General features: G+C 42.7%; 1 protein-coding gene across 5 annotated transcripts in view; it reads left to right on the top strand.

The window, feature by feature from the left end:
* ARHGAP26 (Rho GTPase activating protein 26) overlaps window positions 1-22,696 on the top strand; it is a 483,828-nt gene that overhangs the window by 291,366 nt on the left and 169,766 nt on the right. For all 5 annotated transcript variants that reach the window (XR_003427757.1, XM_027081740.1, XM_027081743.1 and 2 more), the window contains exons 15-17: window positions 7,910-7,997; window positions 9,918-9,976; window positions 11,714-11,819. Coding sequence is in view for 4 of the 5 variants with exons in the window: in XM_027081740.1 (XP_026937541.1) it covers window positions 7,910-7,997; window positions 9,918-9,976; window positions 11,714-11,819 (253 nt within the window). In the remaining variant the exon portion in view is untranslated. The remainder of the gene's footprint in view (window positions 1-7,909; window positions 7,998-9,917; window positions 9,977-11,713; window positions 11,820-22,696) is intronic.

Raw genomic sequence — 22,696 nt, 5'->3', positions numbered from 1 at the left:
TTTTGAGTTTATTTTTGTGTATGGTGTTAGGGAGTGTTCTAATTTCATTCTTTTACATGTAGCTGTCCAGTTTTCCCAGAACCAGTTACTGAAGAGACTGGCTTTTCTCCATTGCATATCGTTGCCTCTTTGTCATAGATTAGTTGACCATAGGTGCGTGGGTTTATCTCTGGGCTTTCAATCTTGTTCCATTGATCTATATTTCTGTTTTTGTGCCAGTACCATATTGTCTTGATTACTGTAGCTTTGTAGTATAGTCTGAAGTCAGGGAGTCTGATTCCTCCAGCTCTGTTTCTTTCCCTCAAGACTGCTTTGGCTATTTGGGGTCTTTTTTGTCTCCATACACATTTTAAGATTTTTTATTCTAGTTCTATAAAAAATGCCATTGGTAGTTTGATAGGGATTGCATTGAATCTGTAGATTGCTTTGGGTAGTATAGTTATTTTCACATTATTGATTCTTCCAATCCAAGAACATGGTATATCTCTCCATCTGTTGGTATCATCTTTAATTTCTTTCATCAGTATCTTATAGTTTTCTGCATACAGGTCTTTTGTCTCCCTAGGTAGGTTTATTCCTAGGTATTTTATTCTTCTTGATGCAGTGGTAAATGGGAGTGTTTCCTTAATTTCTCTTTCAGATTTTTCATCATTAGTGTATAGGAATGCAAGAGATTTCTGTGCATTAATTTTGTATCCTGCAACTTTACCACATTCATTGATTAGCTCTAGTAGTTTTCTGGTGGCATCTTTAGGATTCTGTATGTATAGTATCATGTCATCTGCAAACAGTGACAACTTTACTTCTTCTTTTCCAATTTGTATTCCTTTTATTTCTTTTTCTTCTCTGATTGCCATGGCTAGGACTTCCAAAACTATGTTGAATAATAGTGGTGAGAGTGGACATTCTTGTCTTGTTCCTGATCTTAGAGGAAATGTTTTCAGTTTTTCACCATTGAGAATGATGTTTGCTGTGGGTTTGTCGTATATGGCCTTTATTATGTTGAGGTAGGTTCCCTCTATGCCCACTTTCTGGAGAGTTTTTATTGTAAATGGGTGTTGAATTTTGTCAAAAGCTTTTTCTATATCTATTGAGATGATTATATGGTTTTTCTTCATTTTCTTAATATGGTGTATCACATTGATTAATTTGTATATATTGAAGAATCCTTGAATCCCAGGGATAAATCCCACTAGATCATGGTATATGATCCTTTTGATGTGTTGTTGGATTCCGTTTGCTAGTATTTTGTTGAGGATTTTTGCATCTATATTCGTCAAAGATATTGTTCTATAATTTTCTTTTCTTGTAGTGTCTTTGTCTGTTTTTGGTATCAGAGTGTTGGTGGCCTCATAAAATGAGTCTGGGAGTATTCCTTCCTCCACAGTTTTTTAGAAGAGTTTGAGAAGGATGGGTGTTAGCTCTTCTCTAAATGTTTGATAGAATTCACCTGTGAAGCCATCTGCTCCTAGACTTTTGTTTGTTGGAAGAATTTTAATCACAGTTTCAATTTCATTACTTGTGATTGGTCTGTTCATATTTTCTGTTTCTCCCTGGTTCAGTCTCAGAAGGTTATACCTGTCTCAGAATTTGTCCGTTTCTTCCAAGTTGTCCATATTATTGGCATAGAGTTGCTTGTAGTAGTCTCTTAGGATGCTTTGTATTTCTGTGGTGTTTGTTGTAACTTCTCCTTTTTCATTTCTAATTTTATTGATTTGAGTCCTCTCCCTCTCTTTCTTGGTGAGTCTGTCTAGTGGTTTATCAATTCTGTTTATCTTCTCAAAGAACCAGCTTTTAGTTTTATTTATCTTTGCTATTGTTTCTTTGTTTCTATTTCATTTATTTCTGCTCTGATCTTTATGATTTCTTTCCTTCTACTAACTTGGGATTTGTTTGTTCTTTAATTCCTTTAGGTGTAAGGTTAGATTGTTTATTTGAGATTTTTCTTGTTTCTTGAGGTAGGCTTGTATAGCTATAAACTTCCGTCTTAGAACTGCTTTTGCTGCATCCCATAGGTTTTGGATCGTCGTGTTTTCACTGTCATTTGTCTCTAGGTATTTTTTGATTTTCTCTTTGATTTTCAGTGATCTCTTGGTTATTTAGTAACGTATTGTTTAGCCTCTATGTGTTTCTATTTTTTACAGGTTTTTTCCTGTGATTGGTATCTACTGTTATAGCGTTGTGGTCAGAAAAGATGCTTGATATGATTTCAGTTTTCTTAAATTTACTGGGGCTTGATTTGTGACCCAAGATGTCATCTGTCCTGGATAATGTTCTGTGCACACTTGAGAAGAAAGTGTAATCTGCTGTTTTTGGATGCAACGTCCTATAAATATCAATTAAATCTGTCTCATCTGTTGTGTCATTTAAATCTTATGTTTCCTTATTTATTTTCATTTTGGATGATCTGTCCATTGGTGTAAATGAGGTGTTAAAGTCCCCCACTATTATTGTGTTACTGTCGGTTTCCTCTTGTATAGCTGTTAGCAGTTGCCTTATGTATTGTGGTGCTCCTATTTTGGTTGCATATATATTTATAATTGTTATATCTTCTTCTTGCATTGACCCCCTTGATCATTATATAGTGTCCTTCCTTGTCTCTTGTAACATTCTTTATTTTAAGGTCTATTTTATCTGATATGAGTATTGCTACTCCAACTTTCTTTTGATTTCCATTTGCATGGAATTTCTTTTTCCATCCCCTCACTTTCAGTCTCTGTGTGTCCCTAGGTCTGAAGTGGTTCTGTTGTAGACAGCATATATATGGGTCTTGTTTTTGTCTCCATTCAGCGAGCCTGTGTCTTTTGGTTGGAGCATTTAATCCATTCACGTTTGAGGTAATTATCGATATGTATGTTCCTGTTACCATTTTCTTAATTGTCTTGGGTTTGTTTTTGTAGGTCCTTTTCTTCTCTTGTGTTTCCCACTTAGAGAAGTTCCTTTAGCATTTTTTGTAGAGCTGGTTTGGTGGTGCTGAATTCTCTTAGCTTTTGCTTGTCTGTAAAGCTTTTGATTTCTCCATCGAGTCTGAATGAGATCCTTGAACAGTACAGTAATCTTGGTTGTAGGTTCTTCCCTTTCATCACTTTAAGTATATCATGCCACTCCCTTCTGGCTTGTAGAGCTTCTGTTGAGAAATCAGCTGTTAGCCTTATGGGAGTTCCCTTGTATGTTATTTGTCGTTTTTCCCTTGCTGCTTTCAATAATTTTTCTTTGTGTTTAATTTTTGCCAATTCGATTACTATGTGTCTCGGCATGTTTCTCCTTGAGTGTATCCTGTATGGGACTCTCTGCACTTCCTGGACTAGGGTGGCTATTTCCTTCCCCATGTTAGCGAAGTTTTCTACTATAATCTCTTCAAATATTTCCTTGGGTCCTTTCTCTCTCTCTTCTTTTTCTGGGACCCCTATAATTCGAATTTTGGTGCGTTTAACGTTGTCGCAGAGGTCTCTTAGGCTGTCTTCATTTCTTTTCCTTCTTTTTCTTTATCCTGTTCCGCAGCAGTGAATTCCACCATTCTGGCTTTCAGGTCACTTATCCGTTCTTCTGCCTCAGTTATTCTGCTATTGATTCCTTTTAGTGTAGTTTTCATTTCAGTTATTGTATTGTTCATCTCTGTTTGTTTGTTCTTTAATTCTTCTAGGTCTTTCTTAAACATTTGCATCTTCTCGATCTTTGCCTCCATTCTTTTTCTGAGGTCCTGGATCATCTTCACTATCATTATTCTGAATTCTTTTTCTGGAAAGTTGCCTATCTCCACTTCATTTAGTTGTTTTTCCTGGGTTTTGTTTTTTGTTTTTTTTTTTTGCGGTACGCAGGCCTCTCACTGTTATGGCCTCTCCCGTTGCGGAGCACAGGCTCCGGACGCGCAGGCTCAGCGGCCACGGCTCACGGGCCCAGCCGCTCCGCGGCATGTGGGATCTTCCCGGACCGGGGCACGAACCCGAGTCCCCTGCATCAGCAGGCGGACTCTCAACCACTGCACCATGAGGGAAGCCCTTTCCTGGGTTTTATCTTGTTCCTTCGTCTGGTAGATAGCCCTCTGCCTTTTCATCTTGTCTGTCTTTCTGTGAATGGGGTTTTTGTTCTCCAGGCTGCAGGATTTTAGTTCTTCTTGCTTCTGCTGTTTGCCTTCTGGTGGATGCAGCTATCTAAGAGGCTTGTGCAAGTTTCCTGATGGTAGGGACTGTTGGTGGGTAGAGCTGGGTGTTGCTCTGGTGGGCAGAGCTCAGTTAAACTTTAATCCGCTTGACTTTTGATGGGTGGGGCTGGGTTCCCTCCCTTTTGGTTGTTTGGCCCAAGGCAACCCAACACTGGAGCCTACCTGGGCACTTCGGTGGGGCTAATGGCGGACTCTGGGAGGGCTCTCGCCAAGGAGTACTTCCCAGAAATTCTTCTGCCAGTGTCCGAGTCCCCACAGTGAGCTGCAGCCCCCCCGCCTCTGCAGGAGACCCTCCAACACTAGCAGGTAGGTCTGGTTCAGTCTCCCTTGGGGTCACTGCTCCTTCCCCTAGGTCCCGATGCGCACACTACTTTGTGTGTGTCCTCCAAGAGTGGAGTCTCTGTTTCCCCCAGTCCTGTCGAAGTCCTGCAGTCAAATCCCCCTAGCCTTCAAAGTCTGATTCTCTAGGAATTCCTCTTTCCGTTGCCAGACCCCCAGGTTGGGAAGCCTGACGTGGGGCTCAGGACCTTCACTCCAGTGGGTGGCCTTCTGTGGTATAAGTGTTCTCCAGTCTGTGAGTCACCCACCCAGCAGTTACGGGATTTGATTTTACTGTGATTGCGCCCCTCCTACGGTCTCATTGTGGCTTCTCCTTTGTCTTTTGATGTGGGGTATCTTTTTTGGTGAGTTCTAGTGTCTTCCTGTCGATGATTGTCCAGCAGCTAGTTGTGATTCTGGTTGTTCTTGCAAGAGGGAGTGAGAGCACGTCCTTCTACGCCGCTGTCTTGGTTCAGGGCACATCCACTTTAATTTTGATACATTATAGTGTGTCATTAGGAGAGTAGGAGTACATAGGCGACTTTCCTAATCCCTTCCTCCAGAAGGTCCTTAGTGTCTCTGTCAGGAGCACAACAGTGGACCTGGGTCTTGTCTGATCCAGTGTGACATTTCTAAGACTACTTCCCCTTGTAACCACCACTTCCAGTCCACATCTCCTGTTTTTCTGAATTCACGTGGGAGTAGCTCGTGGAGGAAATGCACTCATTTCGCTGTATCCCCGTGATACCTTTTTGTACATTGGACTGCTCCTCTAGCTCTGGTCAGTGTTACTAGGTCCACCATAGTCAAGTGTCCCGGTTAGGAGATACGTACTGAGTTCTGAAGAAAATTGTCAAATATGTCTCTGCATCGTATGCCAGGAAGCTTCTGTAAGTGAAGGGAGCATCGATAGGGAGGGATGGCAATTGGCAACAGTTTCTGAAAACGGGGTAGCTTGGGAGGCTGTATTCAATTTAGTTTGGACATTAAATGAATTAAAATGGACGTGCTTAAGTTACGAACCCTTGCCTCATCAGTGCTATAAAAACCCCTTTAGCCGGGCTGTAATTTGACTCTCCTCTCTGTAATGTTGTACAATATTCCTATGGTTACAGAGCCTGTATAAGTGGAAGCTAATCATTAGTTTGCTAAATGTGGTTCATGGAACAGTTCACAACTCCCAGACCTGCCAAATGCTGCTTGTTTAGTGTCCGTTCACTCTTCTTGGGTAGAAGTTGATTTGTGCCACAGAAAAATGTACAGTAACATTTGTCTCGTGTCCAGGAACCACAAACTATGGCAGCTCTCCATGCTTCTTGGAGATGCAGAGGGAAAAAGGTCACATTAAGCAAAGTTTTTTGGTACATACACTTCCACAGGAAGAAACCATTAAAGGAGTGGGACATGGCAAAGCAAGAAAAGAATGAAAGCTGGAGAGGTTTTGGATATTTGGAAAACCATACTTTGTTACTTTTCAGAAATTTGCTGTGACTGAACTCTGGAGTTCACAATTCTATGGCCCCAGAAATAAAATCATGTTCTTTAGGTTCTTCCTTGTTTGTTTCATATGACAAGACAGGCTTCATTATTGCCCAGGATCACCTGCAAACAAACAGCCATGCTGCCATTAGGAACCAAACACTTATTGAACCAGGGCCCTATCCTCTCATCTTGCATTGTTTGTTAGGGGAACACACAGAGAGCAGTAGGTACCAGCTGGATTTGTGTCCTTACATGGGGATTAGGGCCTAAATCCTTAAGCCACTCATGATTATTTGGCCTCTTCCTACTAGGATGAAAGTGGGTTCTTTCCCAGTTAATAGAAAATGTATTGTGCCCACCTGTGACTCATTCTCCTTCCCAGCTGAAAGGCTGTGAGCCCTGCAGAAGGAACCTCTTTCTTCTCAGAGACTGTCCAGAAAGAGACAGTCTGGTGGCTGTCTCTACTGTATCATTTAGACCTCTGAATTATAAAAAACAGAAAACCTGACCTCAACTAGCTTAAGGAAAAAGGGAATTTATTGGCTTACGTGATTAAAAAGGCATGGCGAGACGCAAGGGCTCAAACCATGTCACCCAGACCTGCTCTCTCTGCCTCTCTCACCTTGGCTGTGTCTGTCAGGCTCTCCTCTCACGCTTCACGCTGTGGCACCTAGAGCAGCAGTATAACCTCCCAGTGCAAGCACAGCAGGAGACAGCAGGTGTCTTTTCCCCTGTCCTGGAAAAGTCCTGGATAAGTCCTGGATTGCATGCTGCCCAGTCTTGGACCACCTTGAACCAGTCCCGGGGTCTAGAGACATCTCATTCCCCACCCCTGGAAGGGTGGGGCCTCCCCTGAGTAGGTGTGAGAAAAGGGTAGCAGCCCAGCTGAAAAGAGGAACGGGAGCTGGGAGGCACATCGCCGGAAGCTGGATTCCCCCTTCACTGCCCTGAGAGCCTCTACTTCCAACCACCTCGCCAGCCAGAAGACTGAGGTCTGCTGGTTTGTGAAACAGTTCAGCCTCTGCCTCGTACTCTCGCCTGCCTGTGTGCCGCTCAGAACGACTGCAAGGATTATTTCTCTTTTACAGTACACATTTATCTGAAATACGCACATTTGTTTGGAAGTCCACACAAGAGGAAACAAAGGAAGAAATGATCAGGAGTTGATATCTTTATGGTGGTTTTATTGCACGTCTTGGTTTAGGGCCATTTAAAATAGATAAGTAATGGAATCAAGTCATAGTTTAGAAAATATAAAACCCACAATTCTACCACTCTAACCTCACCACTCTTTTCAATGTAGAGTATTTCCTTTCAGCCTTTGTTCATTTGAGTTTCTCACAAACTTTTAAATCTTTTTTTTTTTTTTTGCTTGACATTACATGATAATTCAGGCATTTTCCATTTTGCTATATAGTTATCATTATCATGTAAATGCAACATGATATTCCATCAGGAATATACCATGATGAACTTAATCATTCTATCATGGGCTGTATAGGTTGTTCTTTTAAAATTTGTTCTGCTCCAAAAAAAAAAAAAATTGTTCTGCTGTTTTCAAGAGCAGTGTATGTTGAACATTTGGGATGTGTGTAACTTTCTCATGCCTTATCTTATTTCCTGAGGATGGGTTGTGGGAAGTGGGATTACGGCTTCAAAGTGTCTAAACCTTTTTAGGACTTGATACGTATTGCCAAATTGCTTTTCAAATCTGTTGCATTTATCTCATCTGCTTCCAGCAGTTTCTTAGAGGATTAGTTTCATTGCATTTTTGCCAGCAGTAAATATTTGGATTTGTAAACATTTTTCTAATTTAATGAGGAAAAACTAGGTGTCCTTTTTTACTTTGGATTTCTTTGTTTAGTAGGGAGTGAATGCTTTTATGTATGCTTGGTGTTTAGCTGTATTTTCTGCTCTGTTTTACCCGTTGTCTTTTCTTCATTTTAGACCCCAAAACAGCTTCTGAAACAGAAACGGATATCTGCGCCGAGTGGGAGATAAAGACCATCACTAGTGCTTTGAAAACCTACCTAAGGTAGGGACTTTCCATTTGCGGTGCATGATGCCAGCTTGTTGTCATGCAATCAGGAAGAAAGTTTTATTTTCAGCCTCCAGAGAGCTGTTGGGTGGGTGTTTGAGATGTGGAAACAGCTTATGTGTGGGTGCAATTAGCTCAGCTGGTCAAACCGATTATAAATCATCCCTAGTTGATGGGTTGCCATCGTGCAGTGGTGCTATGAGTGATTTAGGAGGCTTTGCTCTTTTTGAGAAGCCACTATGATGATTAGCCTTTAACAGAACCTCAAATGTGGAATTCCCTGCAATCCCCGAATAATCTGCTAAAAAAACAAGGGATTGCGTATCCTATTCTGTTGAGAATGCGTGATTACATACCCTACGTATTTGGGGAGCTCTGCGCCTTGCACAGACAGAGTATACTGCTGACATTGCTCCTCAAAAATGAGAACTTTATGGCGCTCCTTTTTGATTCCTTCTGCTTAGATTGGAGAATATGACTTCATTGGAGAGGAGACTGCTTTCCTTGTAATAATACGTGTAATATTCCTGCTACCTCCCACCCCTCCCTTGGTTATTAAGGGAGTGGGTGATTGACCAGCTGCTCACATCTCAGTTTCCCGAGTAGACTGAAAGCCATGCTGGATGTGAAGTATAGGAGTATGATAGTTCTCCACTGTAGTTCTTCTCACACAGGAAAGTGGGGGTCTAGTCTTAAACAAAGAAGAGAACTATAATCACGAATTGCATAAGCCTTTGTACAGGTTTGTCAAGATTTAGTTGTCTCGAAAGCCACAGAAAAGGAATTGGTGATGCAGGTTTTATTGGCTGTTGGGGAATTGCTGGAAGGCTCTTGGAGTCAAGAGTGAGATGTCATGCAAGTGATGACTAAGAGTTGAATCAGGGGATCCGATGAGAATAAAATAAAATCTGAACCAAGACTCATGGATCGTCTGTTGAGAAGCTTATCATTTAGACTATCAGTAAAAAAACCCTCAAGTTTACAGTTAAACATATTCATAAAACATATACATATCCCAAATACTACCATAGTAGTTTACACAAAACCAAATGGTAGAGGTTTGTATTTGGTACTTATTTGTGCATGTTGATATTGATTAGCTCATGGACAATAAGTATAAAATATAAATATATTTTAAATAGCAGATAAAATTTGACTGTATCATGCCTAATATTAAGGATTCTAGTCCTTTGGCATTCTGGAGCAACACTCCATAGTGAATTTGCCACAAAAACATCTACAAAGGTCTTGCATAGTGTATCCAGATGAAGTGCCTAAGGTGCCGGGAAGACGAGAGTTTAAGAGCAGGTGATTGCAAATGTTGGGTTAGTTGCCTGTTTCTCAGACACATCTTAAAATGCTCTTGTGGAGGGCGAGTCACTGACTGAAAAGGAAATCTCTCAGTTTGTGGTAGACTTTTGCATTAGCACTTTTCTGGTTGTGACTCTATGAGACGTAAGTTGTATCCATTCCCTTAAAAAGGAGAAAGAGGGCTTCCCTGGTGGCGCAGTGGTTGAGAGTCTGCCTGCCGATGCAGGGGACACGGGTTCGTACCCCGGTCCGGGAAGATCCCACATACCGCGGGGTGGCTGGGCCCGTGAGCCATGGCCGCTGAGCCTGTGCGTCCGGAGCCTGTGCTCCACAACGGGAGAGGCCACAGCAGTGAGAGGCCCACGTACTGCAAATAAATAAATAAATAAAAATAAAAAAAAAAAAAGGAGAAAGAATGAACATTTCAGGTGAAATCTCAGGACCCTTTCCAAAGGGAAACTAAGTTGGACTAAACTGAGTTGCTGTTGTTTGCCTGTGATCTTTGTCTTTGAGAAATGTAATACAGTCTGGCCGCCTCTAGGCTGCTAGGTAGCGAGAATAGGATTGTTTTCATTAAGCTGACTAGTGTGTATCCTTTTATTTCAGAATGCTTCCAGGACCACTCATGATGTACCAGTTTCAAAGAAGTTTCATCAAAGCAGCAAGTAAGTTTTCTTTTCACCACATTTTTAAGGGGAAAGGAATAGATTTTTCTATTTCAAAGAACAGTCAGTGTCCCAAAGTAAGTGTTACCTAATCCCTCGTAGTCTGCGTGTAAACTACCCACATAAACACTCATGAGACTGTCACAGAATAAAAGCGAAACCAAGTCAGATTGCTAAGGGCCTTGTTAGCACGTTGAATTTACAGTCGAGGGGAAAAACGTCAGAAGTGAGTTTGGGGATGACAGAGAGGTGAGAAAAGCAAGTTTGCCTTTCTCATTTTGATTATTGGAGTTCTAACTCCTTGGGTTTTTTCCAGCCCTGGAGTAGCATTTTTCGGAATGAATCAGACTCTGCCCATTACCTAAATTGAGCATCGGACGTATTTCCCTGAATCTGGCACCATTTGTATAACTTCCCAGTCCTCTTTCCATCATGGCTTGCATTTATAGCTTCTGATCTTTCTTCAGCTATATCATCTAAGCCCTGAGCGCCATATTACTGGTATTAAAATACATAGGGTTTAGGTGCAAGCCACCCTAAGTATACTGGACTCTGTCTATGTGGGGCAGGCCACCTGTAAGGGGCAGTAAGATTCTCTATCAGATTTAAGTCTGGCATGAATCCCCACCGTGCTATTATGTCCATAGCCTGTGCCTCTCCCTGTTTCCTTTAAGCCGTCAGAGTTTGTTTACCCTGGTAGCTACTACTGGCCTAATTTAGGAGTACCTCTGTTCTGGTGGCCTTATCCACACACAGCTGTCCCCGTAAAGCAGGAGAAAGACCTGGGAGAAAGCTGGAAGTGAAGATGCTGTTTATGTGATTTCTTTCTCTGAGAAATTCCAAACCCATAGCAACCATTCTCTAATTAAACCTCACCTCAGTTCTATAAATAGGTGTGATGAGTGCCATCAATGTACTTCCCAGAGAAACGAAGCCACGTACCCAAGTTCAACCAAGGGAACGTGACAGTCCGTGATTTAGGTTATAGGTTGGCAGAAACATTTCCTTATTTTATCTGCCATTCCTTTCTTCTCCCAGGCTGGTTGTCACACATGACTTGAGAATAACTGTACATTTCCCTTGATATCTTTGATGCTGTCTCGAGGTGTTATTTTGATATTTGAGACCCTTGCAAGGCTGTTCATGTACAATTTGTTTATCCCTTGACGAGTACATAAAGTTCCTTCCTTCCTTGAAACGAAGCTGCCACTCTGTATAGCCAGCTGCTCCCGAGTTTGTTCCTGCTCCAAGTATGCAGTTGACTGGCTCCATTTCATCACGTCATCATTTTGGCGTGAACTTTCTGACGGTCATTTGTTTTTCATAGTTGCTTGTTCACATCTTTATTTAACAAACATTTATCGGGCACCGGCCACATACCTATCACCGTGTTAGGCACTGGCTAGAAGGGAAAATGGAGGCCCAGAAGTGTTAACTGACTTGCTACAAGTCCCTTGCTGAGAACCTCAACTTTTTGATGCCTGTTGGTCTCAGAAGGTAATTTCTGATTTTTTAAGTGAGATCAGTCATGTTTCTTAATGAACTCTGTTACGGAAAGCAGCATTAAAAGCACTTTTAGATCTACTCAGTCTAGTCACAAGTACACAGAACAGGATCTTATACCTCTGAGAAATCCTCAGTCTCTTGTTCCCAACATTTGGTTTCCTCTGATTTTTGTCTTATAAACTGGTTTAACTGAGGCCCTGATCCAGTATTGCCTCCCTCCTTCCTTCACAGAGCTGGAGAACCAGGAGTCACGGGTCTCTGAAATCCACAGCCTTGTTCATCGGCTCCCAGAGAAAAATAGGCAGATGTTACAGCTGCTCATGAACCACTTGGCAAAGTAGGTTTAAGACTGTTGCTGGCCTTTCTCTCAACCCTGGAAAGTTCTTATCTTAGCACTAAAGCTGGTCTCAGTTCTGCTTATGTTTCCTTCTCCCACTGTTGCATCAGGTATGCCGGAGGCTCAGGAAAGAAATGTGGGAAATATTAACTGCAGTGGGTAACAGCAGCACATACCAGATGGGCTTTGCAGTGGAGGCTGGGGAGGTGCCCAGGCCACCAGGCCACCAGGCAGAGTTTGCAGGGGGGGTTGTGTTCTTGTGATGATCAAGGCCAATAGGAGTGTGTCCTCCATGATACCAGGTCACCAAACAGATTTTTCAGGAGTTACATGTTCTTGTGATGATTAAGAGCAAACAGGAATATGTTACAAGTTTACAGACCTTGGATTTGGAATAAAGAGGCCTGGCTTCTAGAGTTGATTCTGTTCTTAACAAGCGACTTAACTAGCCCTGGACAAGCCACTGACCCCTCGATTCCTTAGTTTCTTCATCTGTCAAATATGGATAGTAGGCTCCCCCTTCTCTATAATGTCATTGATTTTAAATGTTACATATATTAAAGCCTTTGAAGAAGTATGAAGAATAGAGGAGAATCAAAGAAAGTCAGTGGGGGCCTGATTTTCCTGCTCGGGATATTTATACTCTTGGAATGGTTTGGATTTTTTGTGTATTTACTGTTGCCTGAGCTGCTTTGGATTGGCCTTGCTGATGATACCCCTTGCTGTATCAGGCACTACATGTGTGGATGTTCTAACCTTCTCTTAACTTTGATGGATGTTCTTTATTGGAGACTAGCGCATAAGAAAAGACAGACTATAACAGTTAACCTAAATTGTTAAACTCTACATGCTGTGGAACTGACGTGTTATAATTTCAGCGCCTACCCACACTTTGTTCTGGCGTTAAGTCATGTCTGGGATAATTTGATACTCTGCCGAGGGAGATGATGATTTGTTTTCATGTTTCTACCAAGCACTTGATATTTTGGAGAGAGAGTATAGATGTTACCATAAAGATTTCCATAGGTCTTAATGATGAAGGAACAAGAGTTTTGCATGCTGGTGAGAAGCAGTTAGGCTGAGTAAAGGGTTGCTCCATTCCAGGTCACATGTTTTTTCTTGCCGTGCCATCTCTGAACTGCATGTTTAGAAACAATTAAGTGTAGCTGAGAACATGCAAATTTTCAAGGAGTATATGCACCTCCCCCGCAAATGTCAAAGAATCCTGATGAGTGTGTTTAAAATAATGGGAACTGGGCTTTAAAAAGTAACTCCAGATGCTCTGACATGACGGTGTGGTGCCTGTTCCACACAAACCCAGTCAGGCATTTGTGAAACGGGAAAGCTGGCTTAGATCTTAGTTGCACACTTGAAGGGCCTGCACCCAAACAGAGGAAGTTCCAGGTACATCATCCAGCCAAGCATGTGTGGCGATGCTGCTGACTGTTTAATGCCCACTGGGTCTTAGGGAGGCCTCCATGGCTTCTGGGAGCAGCTAGAGAAGGGATAGGAAGCAGCTGAAGGCAGTCAGGCTGTTCAGGCTGTGCAGTGTGATGAGAGATTAATTGGACTGAGAGAGAACAAGAGTCATTGGTGATGCAGTAAAGCCAGAACTGAATCTTCCCATTTTTAAAATGCCCTGAGGATTGTTAGGAATCCTAAAGAAAAAGAAATAGAAATAAAAAATCCAAAACCCTTAAGGTGGGTATTGGACCAACGAACCTGTTCATCTCCTGGCGGATCCTTCACTTTCTCCCTCTGGTTCCACCCTCTTCTCTCCCAACCCCATTAAGTTCAGTCTTTGTCCCTAAGCCCAGGAGAAGTACAGCTGGAATGTGCATGTTAAAGCTACGGCCTTGACTTTTTGCCTTCTAAAGAATTTAAACCAATTTTGTTGCTGGAGTATTTATTTTATAGCATTTCTGGAGCATTGTGTGTTCTCTTTGATACTTAACAGTGATTTTCTTTGGTTCTGTGAGGTTAGGTGGCATTCCTTTGTTCATGTGATCATTAAGAAGTCTACATATAGACAAGCTCTCATGACTGTAATGTGAGTTGGTCATGATGGTAGAACACACAGACTCCCGTTATCAGCGTGCTGTGTTCTTGGTCTCTGGAGCCTCTAGATTTAAAATGTCCTGGAGGAGATGAGTATAAATGAGCACTGCTGAATCCAGTAAGGAGTATTTACTTCAGTTTGAAAAAATGTTTTGGCACCCAGAGGAGTTCTAAGATTCTACCTAAACTCTCTATTCTCATTTACAGTACTGTCCTATTTTAAAATCGAACAGGAAGGGAAAGTTAACTTGGGACAAGGGGTTTGTCTGTTTCATTCCTGTTTTCTCAGGTTCAGACTTACCCAAGGATATGCCTGAGCTATTGTTCCTCTGGTCTACTTACTTAATGGTCAGCTTCCTTCCTAAGTTTTGGTTTCAGGGTTGGTTCTGCTGGAAAACCTGGTGTTTACTTCTCTCATTACTTACTGTGTTTGCCCTGTACATCCCAGGCATCTGGTTCAAAGGGAAGATATTTTGTGTATTTTTTTAAGTACTCTTTTGAAACACTTTACGAAATTGATTTCCTTTAGCTGTGGAGGAAGAGTTAAGACATTTTATATTTAATCCCAAGTAGAAATACATTCAGAGGGGAAAGAATAAAAACTCCAGACCTCCACGCAAATGATTACCAGGGTACATCCAAATCGCAGAGCTCTTGGATTTGTTTCAGACCTCAGAGGGAACATAAAAATTATAGGCAACTCTGCACATATTTTTGTTGTCCCAGCTTAAATCTACTATGAAAACTAGATGTTTTCTATTTGGAACCTGGAATCTAGTATACAGTCTGGAGTCATGTGCCTCAAAGGATGGTTACACTCACCTGGGGTGCTTGTTTGCATTGACATTTACATTGCTGGGCCCCCGCCTTGATCTGCTGAATTGGACTCTGCCTGGGACTCTGCATTTTTAATTTACTTCCCAGGCAAACAGTCTTTTGAGAACCACTGGCCTAGAGAATGGGCCATATGCAGGGATTCTCTAGGAGGGAGAAATGGTATTGAGAGGAATGGATTGGAATTTAGGAGGTTATTAGAAGAAGAGAAGAAGAAACTCAAAGCAGTGAGTTCAGAAAAGGAGATTTTATTTGCATAATTAAATTACTAAAAAAAATTGGTTGTGATTTCCCATGTCTCTACAATTATTCGCCTTTCATTAACTTGAGTGTTCAGCAAATGACTTTGTTTTAAAATCACACACAAAGCATTTTTAATAATAAAGAAAATTGCCCCCAGCTGGCTTTGGGACCTTGTGGAAATCATTCAACATCTCTGAGCCTGGTTTTGTGACTTCCCTTCCAATCACGTGAATCTGTGTTTTCGTCAGATAGAAAGGGGGCAAAAAAAGAAAAAAATTCCCAATCTTATAATTGTAGAAGGAAATAAGAGTAGATGAGTAATAAGGACTAATTTCATGGTAGCTCCCCAATGTTTGCATACTATTATGACTCCAAGTACGCTGTATATCCCCACACATACCATTCACAGTGGCTCATTGGAACTTTATTACAGTGTTTATGCTGCATGGGAGGATTTCAAAGAGCTCTTCATACATCCGGAATGGCTATTAACAATACCTTTTCACAGCTGGTTTTCCCGAAACACTTACTGAGAAATAAATCTTAGTCTCTTTTCTTTTTTGAGGCAACTACTTTGTTGCCTGGTGTTGTCAGGAAGCCAGAGCCCTTTTCTTGCTTCTCCAAAGAAGAATTGTATCATTTTAGATGCTTCGGGCTGCAAGAAACAGAAAATCCAATTCACAGTGGCTTAAACAATAAGGGAATCTGTTGTGTCATTACACAAAATCAGTCCTGAGGGTTGGTTAATTTCTTGGCTCATGAAATACTTGTGTTATTTCCATGGTCCTGCTCACAGCCAGCTTCACTGTGTTGGCTAGCTCCTTTTAGGATCATAAGATGTTGTGTTGCATATCTGCACCTGAGCGGTTGTCCAGGGCAGTAAGGTATTACAGTTGATCCCTGAGCAGCATGGGTTTGCACTGTGGGGGTCCACTTATACATGGGTTTTTTTTTCCCCAATAAGTATGCACTGTTTATATGCATAATGCAATATGGTTGAATCCATGGGTGTGGAACCACGGATATGGAGGGCCAACTATAAAGTTATATTAGGATTTGCAACTGTGCAGACGTATGGTTCAGGGGTAACTGTATTTCTTCTCTGAGTCTCTTTTTAAGAGATGTGATGACACTTTTCCCAGAAGTTCTCCAATAGACTTCCTATCACATCTCATTGGTTTGAAGCATTCACTAGCAAAGGGAATGGGACCACTGTGACTTTTTTACCCCAAACAGGATTTACCTGGGTCATTTGTGGGAGGCATGGATACCCATACAAAAGCAGGGCTCTGAGTAGGCAACTCATAGTGCCTACTGCAAGTAATCCAGGTAAAATAACGTTTAACCAAGAGTATTAAGTCTCTTGAATGATCTTTGCATGGTGTGCTAACTCGATCAGGACATGTGGGACAAGACCAATTTGGGAGGGGAGATGAATACACCTGCCATGTGGGCACATATACCCTGAAACACCAAGATTTGTGGGGATGGAGGGTGAGAGAGAGAAATGAAGAGGGCAAAATCAACTTGAGTCCCATTGCCACTTGCTGATTCTCTACTGTTCTTTTCATTACCCAATTGCTTAATGTTTACTTGGATAATCTGTTACGTGTGACTTTCCCAAAAGGACAAAATTCTGTAGATTGCAAGGATCAGGAAGGAATATTGTGGGGCAAAGGCTTGGCATACAAGTGACACCTTATCAAAATAATAGGTAGACTCCATTGCTGTAAGTTATCCATGGTTGAACATCCAGTGGCTTGGCTGTTTTCTCCGTCCTGTGACTGGAGTTTGAGTACTTCCAGGCATCCCTGCAAGTCAGGAAGGACGTATTCACATTTCCTTCATGATCTAGATGCAGAGTGAATTGGGTTCATGTAAAGATGCCTGTGGTTATTAAAAAAAAAGAATCATTGCTAGGCTTTGGCACCAAGGAGGATGGGCCCTGGTAGTTAACTAGCATCCCTTAAAGTTCTCAAGAAAGGGTCCAAATAAAAGGAAGTGACTACTTGGCATTAGCATATATCTTATACATACTCTACTATGCCTTCTTCCTCCATCCCAAGTCTAGACGATAAGATTTAGCTTACTGGAGAGCTGTTGAACATACGAGAAGCGCTTCTTATTTCCTTGCCATCAAGAGTAGTCCAAACAAAATAGCCGTGGAATTTTACAAAGCACATTTAAAAGAAAACAGTACTTTTGAGATGATGTCTTTCTAAGATGGAAAGCTCCGGTGAACTTCTCTGGCAGCCTTCCCTTGGCCATACACCCTGGCTTCGGAACCTTTCTTTTCTCTAGTAACCACGAGACACCCACGGCTGCTGGCACAGAATTGCTTGGCTGCCGGGCCACGGGTGTTGTGGCCTGATAGCCCCCCAGAGCCACGTTGACCACATTCTCCAGGTCCATTTGGCTTCTGCCTCACTGACTCCTACCCTGGACCGATAGTTCTGGTGATTTTAACCCCTCACTATCTTTTTTTTTTTTTTTTTTTTTTTCGGTACGCGGGCCTCTCCCTGCCGTGGCCTCTCCCGCCACGGAGCACAGGCTCCGGACGCGCAGGCCCAGCGGCCATGGCTCACGGGCCCAGCCGCCCCGCGGCACGCGGGATCCTCCCGGACCGGGGCACGAACCCGCGCTCCCTGCATCAGCAGGCGGACTCTCAACCACTGCGCCACCAGGGGAGCCCCCTCACTATCTTTTGAATCTGTCCACTTGCTTCCGTGTCCATCACTACGTCCCTAGTCCGAGCTGTCATCATCTCTTCCCCAGGCTGTTTGCAAAGGCCTCTTGCTGGCTTGCTCTAGCTGGTGGAGCTCTGGCTCCCTGCCAGGCCGCAGAATGCATGCTCTGTAGCAGGGGAACTTGGAACACTGTGGATCCCAACTTGTGATTCCCCAGCTTTCCCCTTGCTCTTAAGACAGAACTCTGGATATGGCCTCCAGGACCTTCTCCGGACTGGACCCTTTCAGACTTTGCAGCCTCGTCTGTGTCCCTCAAGATCACACTGCATAGCTGCTGCATGGTGCACAGTGGACGCGCATGAGTATTTGTTGGGTAGAAGCATGAAGCATCTCTTAACCATCTCTCAACTATCCTCTTCCCCGCTCCCTCTCTTTTTTTTCCCTCTGTTTGGAACGGCCCCTCCCGACCTTCTGCCTGCCAAAGTCTACTTCATTCTTTAGCCTCAGCTCCAATGCCACTGCCTACAAGAATCCTTTCTGCCTCAGGTGCCCTCTTGCTTTCCTGAACTCCCATAGCCTTTGCTTATTCCTGTCTTTCAACGTGTGTCACATTCCACCTGTGGGACAGTTTACAAGGTACGTATCTTCTCACTCCTACTAGGTCATAAGCTCCCGGGGGACAGGCAGTCTGTCTTCCTTTATCTTTGTGTCTTACCTAGAGGTTGCAAACAAGGGCCTCTAGCCAGAGCAGCCCACACATGTGCTCGATTTGGTATTGTTGTCCCCCACATCGCTGTTTTAAAAATTTGGACAGGTTTCCAACATTTTTAACAGGGGTCATTTTACTTGGAAAAATTCAGATCTCCTTGCTAGCAATTGGCTGGAAGCAAGTGAGGGCCACACCACATCCCCCTGGGCATGCCTTCTTCGGTTTGCCTAGTTCCTAGTTGTCCCTGTTGTGCCTGGCCATGGGGTAGACATTAGGGTGTTCAGCCCTTGACCTATCTGTCTGCTGATCCCAAAAAAGGGACTTGATATTTGGTGATCACATCATGAACAAACAGAAATGAGCTGGGAGAATTATTTCCCTGACCAGCTCTGTTTTCTTCCTGAGAGATTTATTATTTTTGATAGATTGGAGATCCCTGGAAGAAGTGAGAGATACTGCTTCCAGGCCTGTTTATGTGTTTGGGGCAGGGAGAAGAGTGTATTTTTTTAAGACTAAGAATGGGATTCTCAAAGGACCTTCTCTAGCTATTGTTGGCAGAGCCAAAGGAAAATCTATTTAAAAATCTATTTAAAGGAAAATCTTTGTCCACTGCAAAGAGGACAAACACATATTTTAAAGCAAACAGGCAACTTAGCACTTTAAATTAATGGAAATGCAGAAGAAATCAGAGCTCAACCCCTATTCAGCCTACTTGCCAGACTTTCACTTACTTCCAACCCAGGAATTTCTCTCTTTTGTGGCCTTCCAGCCTTCAGGGTTAGGAGAAGGAACGACACAAGTTCAGTTTAAATTTTTTGCTTTAAAAAAAAAATCAAAATTCCTGAATTCAGGGAACTAAATCTTTCACATCATAAGAAATGCCCATCGTGAAAGGGGAAATGCTCAGCTTCAAGCTGTGAACACTCAGCAGTCTTAGAGCCCCTTTGATTTGGGTCTCTTGTTTGTTTTGATTTGTTCTGCTTCTGTTTGGGTGAATTTTTTCAGTGACTTTCCTGGTTTTTGATACACCTTTGATACTTCCTTTTCTGAACCCATGGAGTCACCTATAGAGTTCCCTTTCAAATTCAGGGAGGAGCAAAGGAGAGGATGCTATGTTTTCCTCTCTTAGTGGCTGCCCTCTTTTACTTCAGGGTCTTATATACGTGAGAGTATTAACAAGCATGGACACGACTTTGTTTCTTCTTTGCCAACCCTTATCAGAGCCAGATTTCTCCTTCCCTCCCCTGCTCCTTCCCTCCCCCCTTCCCTCCCTCTCTTCCTTTTCTGATTTTGAGTCCTCTCCCTTTTTTTCTTGGTGAGTCTAGCTAAAGGTTTGTCTGTTCTGTTTATCTTTTTAAAAACCAGTTCTTAGTTTCATTGATCTTTTCTCTTTGTCTTTTTTAGTCTCTCTTTCATTTATTTCCGCTCTTTTGAGCCAGATTTCTTATGTGTTGGCCATGGGGGTGGTTTCATTGTCTCTCTTTGGTGGAGTGTCAGTGACTAACTGATTCACTTGCACTGTTTTGAGCACTGAAGCCCTCTCTTGCCGTATCCTCTTTGCATTGCATGGTGAGCATTATCTGTGATATTTATTTTCTTACACTGACTGGTTTTCCAACCAGCTCACAGCTATTGTAGCTCAAATGTGGCAGCTGCAGCGAGGCAGCTGGCAGACTTCAGGGTAATTGCAGTTCATCTGTAGGTGCTTGAGAGCTCAGTGATAAAGAGAACATTCTGGAGCCAGACTGCCTAGTTTTGCTCATCTCTTCTGAAACCTGTGTGAAGTACTTCAGTTCTTCATGCCTGAGTTTCCTCATCTGAATAAGGAGATATAATAATTGTATCAGAAACATTTAAATTAGCACATCAGATTCTCTTGGCTTCTCCTGTGCGTATTTCAGCCACCACTGTGGTGACCAGTTGTGTAGCCGCCAACTCGTTTCACGCAGGTGCAACCTGATAGCTGGTAGCCTCACGCCCTTACCATGTGCCTCCTGCCTCTTACCGCCCACCCGAGGGAGACATGACACAAAGTGCCGTCCACATGTGTACAACCTGGAAGCAAAGGAGTATTAAAAAAAGCAAAGGAGTATTAAAAAAATAAAACTTTGACTAATGGGAGGTGAGAGCTGGGCATACTGAATAGCAGTCATTAGGTAGCCTCTCGGAAGATGGTCCCAAGAGATGGAGCAGGTATTGGTGCTTGAAGCAGGTAGGGGTTAGCTTCTCTGCCTCCTTCCTCCTGAGAACCCCCAAGTAGAATAGAATAGTGTCATATAAGCCTTCACCTCAGACTCTTCTTTCTGGGAAACCTAAAGACAACAATAGCACCTACCCTCTTAGAGTCATTGTGAGGGTTAAGTTAATTCATCCACCTAAATCTCTTAGATGAGCATCTGGCAAGTAGTATAATGTAGGCTTTCAGAGAAATCAGGGGATGGAGGAAGGAGGGTCATGGAACTGTACCTGAAGGTGAGGGAAGATGGAGAAATTGTTCTAACGATTAAACCAAAACAAGGCATTCATACTGAAGGGATGGGGCTCTCTTCACAGTTTTGTTCTTGGCAAGCAAAACCCTTAGGGCTGAATGCCGAAAACATAGCACACATGGCTCTTACCCACTTGGGAGATTTGCATGTGTGCATATGTTTACTTTTGCTTTGCTTTTGTTTTCTTGGCAGTTTGTGTGTGTTTGGGCCAAAGGGCTGAGCATCTATCTCAGTCTTCGTAGCAAAGGGTGAGCCAGCATTGGGTCAGCTGGGAGAAAGCCATTGCTATCTGCTTTCAGGTCACACCTTACACCAAGCCTTACAGTTCCCTGTGAGTATTCGGAGCTTTTCATGAGTCACATGCCCTGTGGAGTGGTGCACCTGTTTGAAACAAGCTGTGTGGTGCTGATTTCCACGGGAGGTCAGCAGCTTCTCACCCTCACCCTCCTGCTTCTTGGTGTCGCAAGGCTGATTTCATCTCAGAAGCAGCTGTCTTTGCTGCAACTCAATAACTCTTAATTTCCTGGAGAGGGAGCGACACGTTTTTATCATGAAGAGTCATCTTAGTCTGCACGGTCTGGAAATTTCCACTCATCTTTGTGATCTTTGAAATGTTTCTCTTTGTGGAAGAGTCTGACTTATCTTCTTTCTTGCTCAGTGTGACTGCCTTTCAGATGCCATTCCCAGATTAAAGAGTCTCATCCAGTGTGAGAACGGTTCTCTTTGCCTCCGGTTTACCCCTTAGTGTAGTCTTCACATGGGTCCCCCTCCCTGAGTCACTGAAATCTGTAATGAAGGATTAATCTACGCTCTAAGAACAGTTGTACATGTATTTGTCTTCATTCTGTCTTGGTAAACACTTTGGCAGTTTAACTCAAAAAGGGCATTTGAAGAAATGTTAAGGCGATTTGAATTTTGGTATCTATCTTTTCTGCTTTCTCACATGTATTGAAATGCTTTTGTTTAAGCAGTTTAGCATGCTGATTTAGTGTTTCCACTTTGGTATTGTAAGTGCAAGGTGGTAGAGGAACCCAACATGTCTGGCTTGTTGGTCTACTGCAAGACTCTTCCTGTTCACTTGGAGGTGCATAGGATTTGATAGAACAGAATCACTGTTTTATTAAAGTCAGGATTTCAGTGAGAAAATGGGGTAACCCTAAGGCCCCAAGGAAGAATTGGTGTATTAGGTCTTTGGTTGTAAGAAACAGACGTCAACTGTGGCTAATTTTCAAAAAAGAAGGGAATTTACTTACAGCCTTCTTGGAGTAATTGAAAGCAGAGTTGAACCATCAGACATTGGAACACAACTTCAAGGGCCCTTACATGCCTCACATTCTACTCCATGTCCCTACACCATTCACTCTTCTCTTCTAGATGATTGTCTCAGATCTTGCTTCCTGTTTCACTGAGAAAATAGATGTGACAAGAGAACGTCCACAAGCCACCACACCTGCGCCCATGTTCCTGTCTTCTCTCCATGGGTGATAGAAGAACACTCAGTGCTTCTACCTAAAGGCAGTCCCATCACTGGGGCACTAGAGCCGATCCCCGATTGCATCCAGAAGGATTTGGCTCCAGTAGTTTTGCCCTCTATCTCCTTCATCATTGACTTTGTAGTTTCTGCTGAATCTTTCTCATTAGCACTTATAATTTCTGTGATCCTTTACAAATGAAGAACAAAAACAATGAAACAAGAAACCTTTCTAGATCTTGCATCCCTTTCTAGATACCATTCCTTTTCTCTGTGCTCTTCTCAGCAGAATGTCTTAAATAGTTGTCTGTGTCACCGTGTCCAAATCCTCTCTTGAACCTACACCATTCGGGCTATTTTTTTGTTTTTTTGGCTGCGCTGGGTCT

The sequence above is a fragment of the Aethalodelphis obliquidens genome, unplaced genomic scaffold (assembly GCF_003676395.1).
Source record: "Aethalodelphis obliquidens isolate GAN/ISIS:26980383/991018 unplaced genomic scaffold, ASM367639v1 scaffold45, whole genome shotgun sequence".
NCBI classification, from domain to species: Eukaryota; Metazoa; Chordata; class Mammalia; order Artiodactyla; family Delphinidae; genus Aethalodelphis; species Aethalodelphis obliquidens.
The sequence above is the reverse complement of the archived record's forward strand: the minus strand, read 5'-3'. Positions and strand labels throughout refer to the sequence as shown.